The sequence below is a fragment of the Oncorhynchus mykiss genome, chromosome 16, assembly GCF_013265735.2.
Source record: "Oncorhynchus mykiss isolate Arlee chromosome 16, USDA_OmykA_1.1, whole genome shotgun sequence".
NCBI classification, from domain to species: Eukaryota; Metazoa; Chordata; class Actinopteri; order Salmoniformes; family Salmonidae; genus Oncorhynchus; species Oncorhynchus mykiss.
In genome coordinates this window covers 47,089,653-47,105,220 of record NC_048580.1, presented here as the reverse complement: position 1 = coordinate 47,105,220, position 15,568 = coordinate 47,089,653, and the positions used below count along the sequence as shown (strand labels likewise).

Genomic DNA, 15,568 nt, shown 5'->3' with positions numbered 1-15,568 from the left:
TAAGGAATTCGTTTTTCCATCAAATTAATAATTGTGAGCTAATGTGACTAATAACCGAATTTGAATATGTTACAAGAGAAAAGATCATTCTCCTTTATTAAACTTTAAAAAACGAATGTTTATTACGTGCCAGATGTTAAGACTACAAACCATTATAAATGGCCTATTTGGGAGATTGACTTGTCATTTCAATAGACATAGGCTAAGCCTACTTACTAAAATCTGGGTTTATGATTGTAATTAAACTTTGCCATAGTCTGGTTAGCTAGATGCAGGTAGCCTATAGCCCCTGATAGGCCTACATCTAATTTCAGATAGACCACACAATAGCCTAGGCAAGATGTACGTTTAACGATTTAGCAGCTTGTTTAGTTCAAATTAACATTCAACAAGAATAGCGAAGCGATTTTCATGCTAAGAAGTGCTTTCGTGGTACAATAGCCTGCTGGAATATGCTACAGAGGACGGGGTTGTAATTTAAATAACTAAATCAAATGTTAATAATATGGATATGAACTGAATAGGCCTATGCTTGTCAACAACAGCCTGTGTTAATTATTTGTTTTAACCTGTAGCCTAATCTGACTGTTTGTAACACTGAGCTTCACTGCAGTCCCTGGTTCGAATCCAGGCTGCATCACATCCGGCAGTGATTGGGAGTCCCATAGAGTGGCGCACAATTGGCCCAGCGTCGTCCGGGTTTGGCCGGCGTAGGCCGTCATTGTAAATAAGAATTTGTTCTTAACTGTCTTGCCTAGTTAAATAAAGGTTAAATAAAACAATTTAAAAAAATATCAATCTAATGCACTCTAACAACAGCTGATCAGCAATTGCGACAGAACTGTGACCATGATCACAATCGATAACTTCCAATTTCATTAACTAAACGTCAGTGGTGTAAAGTACTTAAGTAAAAAATACTTAACATTACTACTTAAGTAGTTTTTGGGGTATCTGTACTATACTATTTATATTTTTGCCAACTTTTACTTTTACTTTACTACATTCCTAAAGAAAATACTTTTTTACTCCATACATCCTCCCAGACACCCCAAAGTACTAGTTACATTTCGACACGAAAATGGTCCAATTCACACACTTATCAAGAGAACATCCCTGGTCATCTCTACTGCCTCTGATATGGCGGGCTCACTAAACACAATGCTTCGTTTGCAATTATGTGTTGGAGTGTGCCCCTGTTAATCTGTCAACAACAACAAAAACTAGACAATTGTGCTTAATATAAGGACTTTAAATGGTTTATACTTTTACTTTTGATACTTAAGTACATTTTATCAATTCCATTTACTTTTGATACTTAAGTATATTTAAAACCAAATACTTTTAGACTTATACTCAAATTGTATTTTACTGGGTGACTTTCACTTTTACTTGAGTCATTTTCTATTAAGGTATCTTTACTTTAACTCAAATATGACAATTTAGTACTTTTTCCACCACTGCTAAACATGCCCAATAATAATTGCATAATAACACAAGGCTACAACAACAACAAACTGAAGTTATAGGCTATTTATTAAATCAGTTTGCAAGCTCCAGGTAGTCAACACAAGTGTGGCACAAATTGATTTGCAATGAATCCAGTGATACCGTCATTTCAACATATTTATTGTATAAAATGGTAGGCTACAGTAGCCTGCATAGGCATAGAAATTAACCGGCTAGTTGATGGCCAACAGATGCAAATATATCATTCTCTACATTTATTGTATAACATGGTAGGCTACAGTAGCCTACATAGGCATAGAAATGAACAAGCTCTAGATGAAGATCAGATCAAATTTTATGATCAATTTATGCAGAAATCTAAGTATTTCCAAAGGGTTCATATACTTTTTCTTGCCACTGTACACACTCATAAAATGTACCTTCTTAATTGGTTTATTAAATAGGTGTTGATACTTACTGCAAAGACAGTGCCACCCCATTTTCTGCAGACGAGGGCCTGACCGGCCTGCTGACCATCAACCACAAGATGACCGTTGAATGCTATGGAGACCAGGGAGAGTTCTCCAGTGAGGAGCAGCATGTCCTGGACAACGAGGGAAGGGCTGTTCTCACACAGCACAGGGGAGAAAAAATAATTTTATCATATGATTTGTCCCATGACTTTCTATATTTTAAGAAATATTGTAATGGAAAGTTTCAATTGTTTACTTGTTGGTGTACTGAAAAGCCATCATGTGTTTCTCATGTGATCTGAGTGTTTCTTCCTGTGTGTGTGCCCACTTTCTTTTTCACAGGTGTGAAGACTGACATGAAACAGCTATGGTTATCCCACGAGCTGACCCAGAAAAGCCTGAATGGAAACTGTTCGAACTGCAGTTTTACAAGCCTCTTCAGTATCGGGCTGAAGCCATTTTGGAGGCTGGGAGGTGAGTAGGCCATATGCAGGGGGACTTGGGTTGGGTGCAAGGACCCACTACCAGTATCTCAGGAGGTTGGGGAGACCTGAGAGTACCTGAATCCACTGAGAGCAGGAATAAGCTCTGGAAAGAAGAGGACGTTAAGCAGGAGTTATTTGTCCCAAAAAGAGTAAGACACTAAAGGCTGGCCCAAAGCCTCAAGCCAACCCCCAGGGAGTTCAAGTGAAAGGGGTCAGTGTCAAATCAAATTAAATTGTATTGGTCACATACACATGTTTAGCAGATGCTAATGCGAGTGTAGCGAAGTGCTTGTCCTTCTCGTTCCAAACATGTAGTAATATCTAACAAGTAACCTAACACTTTCACAACAACTACCTTATAGACACAAGTGTAAAGGAATTAATACGAATATGTACATATAAAATATATGGATGAGCGATGGCCGAACGGCATAGGCAAGATGCAGTAGATGGTATACAGTACAGTATATACATATGAGATGAGTACTGTAGGGTATGTAAACATTATATAAAGTGACATTGTTTAAAGTGACTAGTGATACATTTATTACATCCGGTTTGTAATTATTAAAGTGGCTGGAGTTGAGTCAGTATGTTGGCAGCAGCCACTCAATGTTAGTGGTGGCTGTCTAACAGTCTGATGGCCTTGAGATAGAAGCTGTTTTTCAGCCTCTCGGTCCCAGCTTTGATGCACCTGTACTGACCTCGCCTTCTGGATGATAGCGGGGTGGACAGGCAGTGGCTCGGGTGGTTGTTGTCCTTGATGATCTTTTTGGCCTTCCTGTGACATCGGGTGTTGTAGTTGTCAGAACCAGGAGAAAGAGGAGGCCCTGGCTTCAGATCCTACTGTAGACCCCACATGTTCCAAGAAGGTGTCACTGGGGGGGGTTCTAGAAGACAGTCCTGCGTGGGTCGTCCCCATCGCCCCCCTGTGAGGTACATGGCGAACCCCGTTTACGCCTCACAGTCAAGAAGGCGGGGCCAAACTTTGTCAGGCAGTTCTTTGTGTGTAACCGCCCTCAGGGCCATGCATCCAATCCTGAGGCTTGCTGTAGCTTCTTTTCCTGGGTGCATAAATAAAGGAAAATAGTGACTATGGTCTAGCAACACACAGACATTTCCCCCATGTAGTGGTTTATATGTGTAATCAATCTGCGATATGGATTTATTAGTAAAATAAAGACACTCGTTTTTCTAAAGTGTCAGCATTCTATTGTCTCATACTTCTGTAACATATTTCACATGATCACATTCAGAGGCTGCCTTCTCACCATACAGCAAGCATCCCAAAGCTTACGTTTGGTGTTGTGTAATCAAATGACAGTGGATGCTAAACTCCAACACAGAGTGATCTGTTGCTCTTCATCAATAATGCAAAATGAGCATGAGTGTTTATCATCAGAAAACAGACTGTTGTCAATTGAATAATACTCCTGTATTCATTGTGCGCTGCCTTTAGTCACTCTATATGGCATCAGGACGAAAGTAAGGTCATATAGCAAAATCACTCAAGTATTTTGACAATTGTCGAATTCTGTAGAGATAAAATATGGAGTTGGCTATGCTAAGGTTTCATATACTTCCTATGCTTACTAAGAATGTTTACATTTACATCTGTGGTCGTTCAGCTTTGCATGTCAAGCGCGGAGGAAGCTGTTGCGCAAACATTAGAGTCCCCATATTCTTTATATTTCCCCAATATGATTTACGACACAAATAGTGCTGATTGATGGCAGTAGTTTCCAGTGAACTTGTTCAGCCTTGCTATGGAAGTTTTAGTTAGATAGCCGAACATTTTTTATTTTGTATGTCTAACGACAACTTTATTCTCAGATCAATGTGGGCACAGAGCTTCAGTGTCCTGTAGTAGAGAATTTGAAAACCTTCTGTAGATAATAGTTTTGCCTCCTGAGTGAACATTCCCCCATTACATACTCCTCGCAGTGATGATCTGTTGATTGCGCTAAGGAACAGATTACGTCAAGTGTAGGTACCGGGAGGGGCTAAGTGCAAGTATCTGCTTCTACTCCCGCGCATTTTCTCCCCCCTCGCTCCTACTTTAGCTCTTCTCGTGCAGTTCCAAAGAGGACTCCCTGGTTTAGCGGCGTCATTTGAAACTGCATTACCTGCAACTGAAGCATTTACAGTATATTGGCCATCCTTCCTTGGTGGGTCCTGACCTTTCTGCTCTTGCGGAGGGAGACCTTTCTGTTACAGACCAGTAGAGAGGTGAGTACAAGGACATGTCCTGCTGTCGACGATCTGACACCATTCCGCTGTCTGCCATGTGGGTCATGAAACGTACAGTACTTTTGCTTTTGAATGTAGCGATAGTAACAACATTAAAAGTAAGGTTAAAAGTAAGACGACCATTCTACTGTAAACTTAGTGTTGAGATACATTTAAGTAATTCTTTATTTTACATTCAATTTGGCTACAAGTACTGAGATGACATTCTTTCAAACATGCAATGGGAGAAATCATGCATCATTTAATTGAAGTAAGAGTCATTCATCTTCATGGCGTGTTAACCAAAATGCAGTTTTAATTGAATGACCAAATCGCCACTTTAGTTGCCCTCATGGGTGGAATGTTATTAATATTTATCATAATTTCATAATTAATAAACATTATTTCAAACAACCCGCCGAAAGTCCGGTGTTTTCTTTTCGTCAAACGGTTCTGTTATATTTCAGTCTCCTGTGATGTATATGAAGTGTATTATTGGGATGCAAACTCAAAATTGAAAACATTTTATATCTCACATGGTACACGTGTCTTCTTTTTTTAAGCCCATAACCATGTGTGTGTGGTTGTATACTTTTGTTTCAAAGTAGATTTGTTTAAGACTACCAAGAAACACTCTGTGTGACCCTAATTTAGCACACTGCAGTAAAATTAAGAAATACAGTGGTGACATCAGTCAAATTTCAGAAGGATAATTTACAATTTTCAAATACTACAAGGAAATAATGTACTGACGTTTCAGTCAATGGAAACGTCATCTTTCTGTGTTTGCGGTAGCTGTGACCTTCCTTTGTGTCATGGTAGATCAAGTAAATGTAGATGTTGGTTGGGGGGGTGCATTCCCGAACTCATACACTGCATTCGGAAAGTTTTAAGAACCCTTGACTTTTTACACATTTTGTTACTTTACAGCCATATTCTAAAATGGATTAAATAAATGAAAAATCCTCTTCAATCTGAACACAATACCCCATAATGACAAAGCGAAAACAGGTTTTTAGAAATTCTTGCAAATCTATTAAAAATAGAAATACCTTATTTACATAAGTAGTTTGCTATGAGACTCGAAAGGCTCAGGTGCATCCTGTTTCCATTGATCATCCTTGAGATGTTTCTACAACTGGATTGGAGTCCACCTGTGGTAAATTCAATTGATTGGACATGATTTGGAAAGGCACACATCTGTCTATATAAGGTCCCACAGTTGACAATGCCTGTCAGAGCAAAAACCAAACTATGAGGTCAAAAGAATTGTCCTTCGAGCTCTGAGACAGGATTGTGTCGAGGCACAAGTCTGGGAAGTGTGGCAAAACATTTCTGAAGCGTTGAAGGTCCCCAAGAACACAGTAGCCTCCATCCTTCTTAAATGGAAGAAGTTTGGAACCACCAAGACTCTTCCTAGAGCTGTCCGCCCGCCCAAACTAAGCAATCGGGGGGAAGGCCCTTGGTCAGGGAGGTGACCAAGAACCTGATGGTCACTCTGAATGACCTCAGACTGGGTCGAAGGTTCACCTTCCAACACAACAAAACCCCTAAGCACACAGCCAAGACAATGCAGAAGTGGCATCGGGACAAGTCTCTAATGTCCTTTAGTGGCCCAGCTAGAGCTCGGGCTTGAAACTGATCAAACATCTCTTGAGAGACCTGAAAATAGCTGTGCAGCGATGCTCCCCATCCAACCTGACAGAGCTTGAGAGGATCTGCAGAGAAAAATGGGAGAAACTTCCCAAATACAGGTGTGCCAAGCTTGTAGCGTCATACCCAAGAAGACTCGAGGCTGTAATCGCTGCCAAAGGTGCTTCAACAAAGTACTGAGTCAAGTGTCTGAATACTTATGTAAATGTGATATTTCAGTTTTAGTTTTTTATACATTTGCTAAAATATATTTTTTTTAAACTGTTTTTTCTTTGTCATTATGGGGTATTGTGTGTAGATTGATGAGGAAAAACAACAATTTAATTCATTTTAGAATAAGGCTGTGACGTAACAAAATGTCAAGGGGTCTGAATACTTTCTGAATGCACTGTATCTAACTGACTTAGTTTGAACTTTATTAACCAACCAGAAAATAGACGTGATCAAACCCATTTTGAACAACTAGTGGCCAACATTTTGTATGTCTTTTACTACACATGTTTCTGAGTGTAAACATCAAGCTCAATGAGAGTTGGAATTCTCCCAAGCAGAACCCAATGATTGTTTGACAATTTCCTATGTATTCTGTGCAACGCTGCCTGTCTCTGTCTATGCTGACCTAACTGCTGTCCATCTGTGTTCAGGCACATGATAAATTTTTAGCGTTTGGAATGTTTACAGTCTTAAAGCAGAAGCACAATGCAGGTAACCTAAGTGCTTTCACTTACCTCCTAAGCTAATTAAGGCGCTGTGGCCTTGAATCGAGCAGGATGCAACTCTCTCGCTGATCCCGTCTACCCCGAATACCTCAACGGCAATGTTAAATAGCCACCCCTAACTACTAATTCTGATGGTCTTACTATGGAGATAGAGAGATGGCAACCCATTATTGTACTGTACTGTTAGCTTCCACGCTGTTTCATAGTTTGGGACAGAATGTTTTGATCACGCCCATCAAGTTAAACAGGATCTCTTGAATGTAGACGTGTAGCTACCACTAGATTCCATTCACAACCAGACTGTAACTCAACATTATTTGACCGACAGGTTTAATAAAGGGTTAAAGAGGGGAGGTGTGTTATCAGACTCCTCTCTCTCTCTCTCTCTCTCTCTCTCTCTCTCTCTCTCTCCCTCTCTCTCTCTCTCTCTCTCTCCCTCTCTCTCTCTCAAGCATGTCCTAAGCTCTCTCTGTCTCCCTTCCTCAGCCAAAGGAGCTTTAGAGAGGGGGAAAAAGTCCTCAGTGGATATCAACAACACAGACAGTGGTGGATTCCAAAAAGATATCCATCCCAAAGGTAACAGAAGTTCCCCTCCACTATCTTGGTAAGTAGCTGTGTGAGTTGTAGTGTGTTGTAATAGTGTGTGAGCTGTTGAAACAATGGAAGGGCAACTGTCAATAGAGGCAGTTTTGCATCAGACAAGGGCCATGTGGTGGGAGTCTGAAGCACAGCGCTGCTAATGTGGTGGACTGGGAGGCTCATGACACACGGATGGTCAGTTCTACTCAGGTCTAAAAGTTGACTTAAAGGTTTAGGTAAAACTGGTAGTATCAGCCACTATTTTATCAATGTTTCACTTAGAATATATGTATGGTCATATTTTTTGCAATAGCTATTTAGAGGAATAGGTTATGAGCTATGTAAGTTAAAGCAACTTTGTTTCATATGTGGTTGTTTTATAGTCCTTGGGTGATTTCAACCCAACGAAGGGTGGTGGCATGCTGTCTTTCCTGACCAAAACTCCTCTAAACAGAACTGGTAGCAAACCAACTGGTAGCAACCCAGTTCTATCTAGTTATTCTCATTCACAAAACAATGTAAAGCACACTGTTTATGACCCTTAGTAAACTCACTGTTGACTTTTCAAAAGAGTGTTGTATAGCTCATTAATAACAGCACCCTATTCCCTACATTGTGCACTACTTTTACCAGAGCCATATGGGACCTGGTCAAGTATAGTGCACTATAGGGAATAGGGTCCTGTTTGGGATGCAGCCTAGCGGACCCATGACACAGTGGCACTGAGACTAGGGAATGTGAACTGGGAACACAGAAACTACTCTCCATGTTTGCTTTGTGTTGCCCATAGAAGATTAGCACAACATTTAGTCCGTAGACAACATTTGTTATTTAAAGCCTTTCCTGGCGCAAAAGATTCAAATAGCTTTACAACCCCCCTCCCTCCGTGCTTCAACAGTATTTCAACACTTTATCCTGGCAATGGGTTTTAAATATTGTGGACCCGCATTGGTTAATTAAGACCATGTGTTTGGTAGTCCTGCTGTAGGTCAACACTCTGAGAGTAGCCCTTCATGCAGCCTTGATTACACTTCTGGATAAAAAACAGTATCTTAAGGTCACACAGAGGACAATGCTGTATTATAGAGGAGAACCTAAGGTTTTACAGATTGCGCTAAAATCAATAACACAAATCATGTTTAGCCCCCTTTTTCAAGTATTTTTTATTGTGCGTTGTGTTCTCCGTCCAGCGTTTCTCTCCGAACCCAGTGGCCTTTCCTCTACCTAGTCATGTCAAGCCTAGTGACTGCATCCATAGTCAGGAGAGTTTAGGCTAACTCCAGTGTCATTGTGACTTTATTCGTGTCATTAGGTCTGTCCTGAGGTCAGCTGTTATAGTCATCGCATTACACCAGTACCATGCTTTCCACAACAGACTTTCCGTCTGGACAACCCATCAAACGTCTTGTATATTCTAAGAGCCAAATATAGACTGTCAGACAGTTATCCTTCGGGAGTATGTTCAACAAAGTATAGTCCTATCTTATTTAACTTTTAAAGAACCCATGGTGTTTAACATGACCTTTATTAGAATTAGTCTAGTGGTTGATGGCACCATGTGTAATCATCAGCATCAGAGTAATGTCTTTAGGACCCCCTTCCAATATTACCGGAGAACAATCTGAGACCGAATTTAAACTTAAACTCTGTGCTCTTTATTTCCATAGGTTGCATTTGAGACTTGGCTTCGTCCACAGGATCTTCATCCCCAGCACAGCCATGGATGTTGGGAGAGGTTTGGAGCTCCAAAAGATGAACGGGCAACATAGCAGGGACCTTGGTCCAGATAAGCTCAATTTAGAAGATGGGTGAGTCTCTTGCTCCACCACAAACCCTAACACATCAACAGGCTACCTGTCTGCATTTCGTTACTCACAGCAATGCTAACGGACAGGTAATGAATATGTGATTTTGCTACCCGTTGATCTTTGTATACGCGAGTTGTGTCACAGTGGTACCACGGCTTTCTTGTTTCTAAATGTGTTTATTTTCTCTCTAGGTTTGACGGGCTGGAGTTCATGGCAGAGCGAGATGAGTTCCTGCCAGGGAAGAGCCCAGGAATAAAGGCACCTCAGTTCACTGATGTGAGTGCTCAGCCTTAGTTCAAAGGTCAAATGTGTACGCATGAGAAATCAGTCTCTTGTTACTAGTGTAATTACATTGTTACTACACAGGTATAAGAGCAAATGTAAACTAAAACTAGATGTTCTCCAACCCATTCTGTATGTGTAATTCTTTCCTTTCTTTCCGGACCATAGTTTGAGGGGAAGACGTCATTTGGAATGTCCATCTTTAATCTCAGCAATGCCATCATGGGCAGTGGAATTCTGGGACTAGCATACGCCATGTCAAACACCGGAATCGTCCTCTTCCTGTAAGTTACCAAGCCAACACAACACAGGCCGCGCTAGTCCTCCTTCTTTGGCAATATCACTGTGGTTACTTAAGGCTTGACGTCACATGCAGCCCTACCATGACCTCAGATCAGACAGATCTGAGCTGAAAGGTGCGTGTGTGTGTGTGCGTGTGTGCGCGAGTGTGTGTGCGCGAGTGTGTGTGTGTCCAGGCTATATACCCAATAGGGTTAAAGAATGACACTGGTTGTGATGACACTATGATAAATACACTATCCAGGCCATACCAGACCCAGTGCTCGCCAGCAGATCCATCACGGGAAACATTTGTTTGTTTTACAAGAAAACAGTAGGGCTATTATGGGTGTGACATTCTGGCTATGTGTGTGTGTGTGTACATTATTGAGAAGTCTGTTGACTGTATAACATGTTCACTTAATGACATAAACACCCCCCCCTCTACTAGTCACATGCTTTTTAGACGGGCGGAGCCAAGGATGCACACACAAGGTGTGATCGAAGGATACGGTTTAGCCTGATCTGTGTCGTACGGCCGTGTCACCGTTTGTGTGTGTTCGCAGTCGCTTCCCGTGTCTGAGTATGTGGGCTGGCCTATCAGTGTGTGTATATTTGTGCTCATACACACACTGCTCTCCTAAATCAGATTTGGGGTTATAAATAGCTTGTAGTGATCAGATCAAAGGCAGGTCTGCCTGGATCAGTCCTGTGTGTCCATTGGGAAGGGGTGGACTGGCAGGCCAGGGAGCTGCGTCACAAACAAGTCACACTTGTGATGGCCATTCACATGGCCTAGGTGTACTGTAGCGGCCAGAGAAATTGTGTCAGCGACAGATTTACTGAGTCATTAGCCTTAACTCCGGCCGTTAAGCTGTCTGGAACCGTGAGACTACTGAGGCATTGATGAGGCTGTGCCAAATGTAGTACTGATATGTTGATTTAGCTAGTTAGACTAATTACAGAGCGTTGTCCTGTTACGAGATCAGCGTTATGATTAATGTGTGTTTTTGTTTCAGTATCCTGTTGCTATGCATCGCCATTTTGTCTGCCTATTCCATCCACCTCCTCCTGAGAAGTGCAGGAGTTGTAGGTAAGATGCTGGTATTTCACCAAGATACCTATCTCTTTATTGAAACCAATAACGTTTGTAGTATAGCCTACCATTACTTAAGATGTCCAAGGAACTAGAGTACGTGGCTGACAGGATGTTATGGTTCGCCTGAAAGCAACAACCACAGAGACAATATTGACACGCCTATGTGTGTGTGTGTGTGTTCTTTCAGGCATCCGAGCCTATGAGCAGCTAGGGCACCGTGCTTTTGGACAACCAGGCAAAGTGTTGGCTGGCTCCATCATCACCATGCACAACATTGGAGGTACCGTATATTATGTGACCGCCAAGCCATGGTTGGCTTATGTTATCATATGTAAGCCTCGTGAATGTTCCCCGCTTAAGTGCAAGTACAAGTGTCGTTGAAAATGCTTCCGTCATAGCGTTGTGTGTAAACGCGTTGTTGTTTCCTGTTTCCCGTAGCGATGTCCAGCTACCTCTTCATTGTGAAGTCTGAGCTCCCGTTGGTCATGCAGGCCTTTCTGGGCCTGAAGGACAATACTGGGTAAGTGTCTCTAGAGGGCAGTTGTTACTGTTATTTCATCACGTCGGCTGTAAAACAGGGCCTTTTAAAGTGTTGTTTGATGGATTGACATGACAGTTGGTCTGTTCTTTGTTGTCTAATGTCCCTGCTGTCGGTCAGAGAGTGGTACTTGGATGGGAAGTACCTGATCATCATTGTAAGCGTCATCATCGTCTTTCCACTCTCACTCATGCGACATCTTGGTATGTTTCCTCGGTCACTCTGTTTTTTTTGCTCTCTGTTTTTTCATATTTGGTGCTTCTTGTAACATGCTAGTACTGAGAAAGGACACGTGGACAGAGTGACATGGCTCTATTGAACACGCCGTATCCTTGTCATTACTTCACAGGTTACCTTGGTTACACCAGTGGCTTCTCTCTCTCCTGTATGGTTTTCTTCCTCATCTCCGTGAGTCTTCTTTGCCATCAACCTTCTAACCAATCTCCCAACCAACTGAGCAATACATAGCCTGGTCCCAGATCTGTTTGTGCTGTCTCGCCAACTCCCATGGTTGTAATGGTCAACGACCACACAAGTTGGCTATACAAGCACAAACAGACCCGGGACCAGGCTAGTCAGTACGTCAGTGCTTGACTAAACAGTCAGTTGGTCCCTCCCACTAGGTGATCTATAAGAAGTTCAACATCCCGTGTCCACTGGAGAAGATAACCAGTCAAGATAACCACTTAGTGTCCGTCCTGGGGGAGAGTCATGATAACCACTCATTTGTCTCCTCTGATGTGGACTTCTGTGAAGCACAGTCCTTCACCATCAACATGAAGGTCAGAGAGGAAAACTAGTTTCACATGAAATGAGATAACGGTATACAGTATGGAGTTAAGGACTTGTTGTGGCAATATGTGTTTATTATACTCCAATGAGCTGCAAGTTCTGTTTGTAGTTTTGAACCATTTAATTCATGGTCTGTTTTATTTTCAGACAGCATATACCATCCCCATCCTGGCCTTCGCTTTTGTCTGCCATCCTGAGGTGCTTCCCATCTACACAGAGTTACGAGAGTAAGTCATGACTTGACACAGTTCCGATTAGAGATGCAACACATATCCACGTGGTTCACACACATACAGTTACTGCCAAATTCAGCTACTAATCGATCTCTGTCTGTGCACTTTGACCTTAGCGCCACCAAGAAACGCATGCAGACGGTTGCCAACATCTCCATTCTGGCCATGTTCGTCATGTACGGGCTGACCGCCATCTTCGGTTACCTCACCTTCTTTGGTAAGACACTGCTCCTGAGGCAATGAGAATTTTGAAGTACTTATTTATGTTCAGACTGTTCACTCTTCTTGTTACCGTGTTGCTACCATTTTGAGAAGTCAGGAATTGGAGCACTGGTAAATTAACTTCTCTTCGTGTTTAAGACCTTTTTAAGGCATCTGTGTCTGGAAGTAGAATTACCATTCTCGGTTTCTCTGTGTTTTAGGTGGAGTAGATTCCGAGCTCCTTCATACATACATTAAAGTGGACCCATTGGACACACTGATCCTGTGTGTGCGTATGGCTGTCCTGGTTGCTGTTACCCTTACTGTTCCTGTGGTACTCTTTCCGGTGAGAGTCAAATCTACCTTGTAGCCCTGAACAGTGTCAATGCTGGCTTGTGTTTATGTATTCTCATATTGGCTTGAAGGGCCCAGTAATGTTACTTTAATTCCTATTTATTCCAGTATAAGCACTGAAGTTACTGCAGTATGAGGATAATTAAGCTCTTGATCCCGCAAGACCCCCCCTGCTAGGTCGCTAATTGGCTAACAGGTTTCAGGAACGTATTTGACCTGCTTCTCCCGAGACATAGTCTGTGTCACAAATGGACACAGCCATGGTTTGTGATGCAGGCCTGGTGACACCTCTCTGTCCCCCGTCCTTCCGTCCGTCCCCCTCTGCAGATCCGCAGGGCCCTGCTGCAGCTGCTGTTCCCAGAGAAGCCCTTCCACTGGGCTCACCACATCTCCATCGCCGTGTGTCTCCTCGTCATCGTCAACCTATTGGTCATCTTCGTGCCCACCATTCGAGACATCTTCGGCGTCATTGGTAAGTGTGCCGAGACGGACACATGTAAAATGACTGGTTGTGGTTTCAGTGGAAACCTAGTTAAGATTCACAGACTATTGTTATCCAAAGTAGAAACTAAAATGAGTACTACTTTAATGCCTCTCGTAGTTTTGTTCCTATTGAAAATGTTAACATTCGACCACTCCCCTACCTCCTCCTCTTCACCCCTGCATTCCTACCTCTATCCGTTCCTCCACCTCTTCCCCCTTCCCACCCTAGGAGCGACCTCTGCACCCAGCCTGATCTTCATCCTCCCGGGAATCTTCTACATCAGGATTGTTCCTGAAGAAACAGAGCCTTTAAAATCCATACCAAAGATTATGGTAAAACCTCAATCTGTTGTCTCGTCTTGTTTAGCGATGTAGCAGTAAATAGTACAGTCAAGCTTCTTAATCAATGTCTGAGAATTTGCTCACATCCCTCTCTTTTTGCCTCGCTCTCTCTCTGCAGGCCGCCTGTTTTGCAGCGTTAGGCTTCGTCTTCATGGTGATGAGTACGTCATTCATCATCCTTGACTGGGTGTCTGGAGAGTCTCGGAGTGGAGGCGGGCACTAGCAACAGACCATAATAAACAGTAATACCAGCAAAATGCCAACCAAATCTATCCCAAACATCAAATTCCCCCACGACGTGCACATTATTTAACCATAGCCAAATGAGAGGGCCTTGGCTGGACATGGAAAAGAATATATCATTACAATTCCCCCACAAGATGGCATTATGTGGTGGTAGGTCTTGTTCGGGGTGGGAAACAGAACCAGCAACTCAAAAGCAGCAGCTCTGAGGTGACAAACACTGTGGTTTGCTTTCAGTATGTTGTTTTGAGGCACTAATAAAGTTGTCGCAGAGACAACAGGTTCTGAGGGTAATGATAGCATATGTTCGAAGTATACCAATGAATGGCTTCATCATTTACCCTCCTTATCTACCTCCCTTGAATTTTCAATGAGATATTTTTTACACATAAAGAAATGAAATGGATCTATTATTATTTTTCTCTTCATGGGAAGTTTTTTATTTTCAAACAAGATTGTACAGTATGTTATGTAATTTTCTCTGTGATTGTCATTTATAAATCAAGGAATATGTGTTGTTTTTAATCAAATCCAGAATTTGTACAGTGTTTTTGCCCAATGCCCATACATATTGCTAGGTGTATTGACTCTATAGAGTATCCTAAGGTTTGATCATTCCTGTTAGTTTTTTTTCCATGGTACCAAGCTCATGTTAGCATAACACAGTCAGACATTTTCCTATAAGTGCAGCTATCAGCCGTGATAATGACGGAAGGGATGACCCTCCCAATTCCTCATGACTGATTGGTTTAAAAACATTTATGTGAACTTTATATTATATCCAGCAACTTTAAATGGATATTTCAAACTTTTATATTGTTTTGTTTTTTTATCTGTCATGTGGTACATACCAACAAAAAAAATATGAAATGTAGTCATGGAATGCAAATGATTAGGGGCAGAGAGGGCTGTTGGTGTGATCGTACAAACAAATGTCCACTCAATACTGACCTCCGTGTCGCTAGTCAGTCAGAGAGCAGAAGTAGTATGATGTCATCTGCTACCGTTGGACTTGGCTTTTCTGAGTAAGTCGGAGAAATTCCGAATAGGGGAGGCCTGTATAAAGATGTTGATCAATTTAACTTTTTAAGAGAGCTTGGAGACTGTCTTTATTTGGTATTTTAAAAATGGAGTTATTCGGCCAATAAAGTTTCATGTAATGAAATGTTTTGAATATGGTTTGTTCTCTTTTATGACATATGTCACGTTAATGTGTGGTCCTTGTAGAGGAAACTGAGTGCCTGAGAAGAGTTTGACGTTTTAAGAAAAGAAACAATGACTAAAACTTAAAAGAGACTTCTTAGTCAGACCATGAAATAGAAGCAAC

The 15,568-nt window shown here is 41.9% G+C and overlaps 1 protein-coding gene across 4 annotated transcripts; it reads left to right on the top strand.

Annotated features, from left to right (window-relative positions):
* The first annotated feature begins 1,993 nt into the window (after positions 1-1,993).
* LOC110492139 (sodium-coupled neutral amino acid transporter 3) lies at positions 1,994-15,419 on the top strand. Of its 4 annotated transcripts, none has more exons than XM_021566183.2 (17): positions 1,994-2,396; positions 7,495-7,584; positions 9,255-9,395; positions 9,587-9,671; positions 9,846-9,961; positions 10,976-11,049; positions 11,243-11,335; positions 11,494-11,575; positions 11,714-11,796; positions 11,943-12,001; positions 12,217-12,375; positions 12,533-12,612; positions 12,735-12,835; positions 13,041-13,165; positions 13,501-13,645; positions 13,886-13,989; positions 14,117-15,406. In XM_021566183.2, exons 1-17 carry the CDS (start codon positions 2,290-2,292, stop codon positions 14,219-14,221), a joined length of 1,749 nt encoding a protein of 582 aa, XP_021421858.1. In that variant the 5' UTR covers positions 1,994-2,289; the 3' UTR covers positions 14,222-15,406. The 4 variants fall into 4 exon arrangements, with proteins under 4 accessions (XP_021421858.1, XP_021421857.2, XP_021421860.1 ...); XM_021566182.2 differs by having other exon boundaries at positions 1,998-2,396; positions 7,495-7,612; XM_021566185.2 differs by lacking the exon at positions 1,994-2,396 and adding an exon at positions 4,375-4,636.
* The last annotated feature ends 149 nt before the right edge of the window (positions 15,420-15,568 follow it).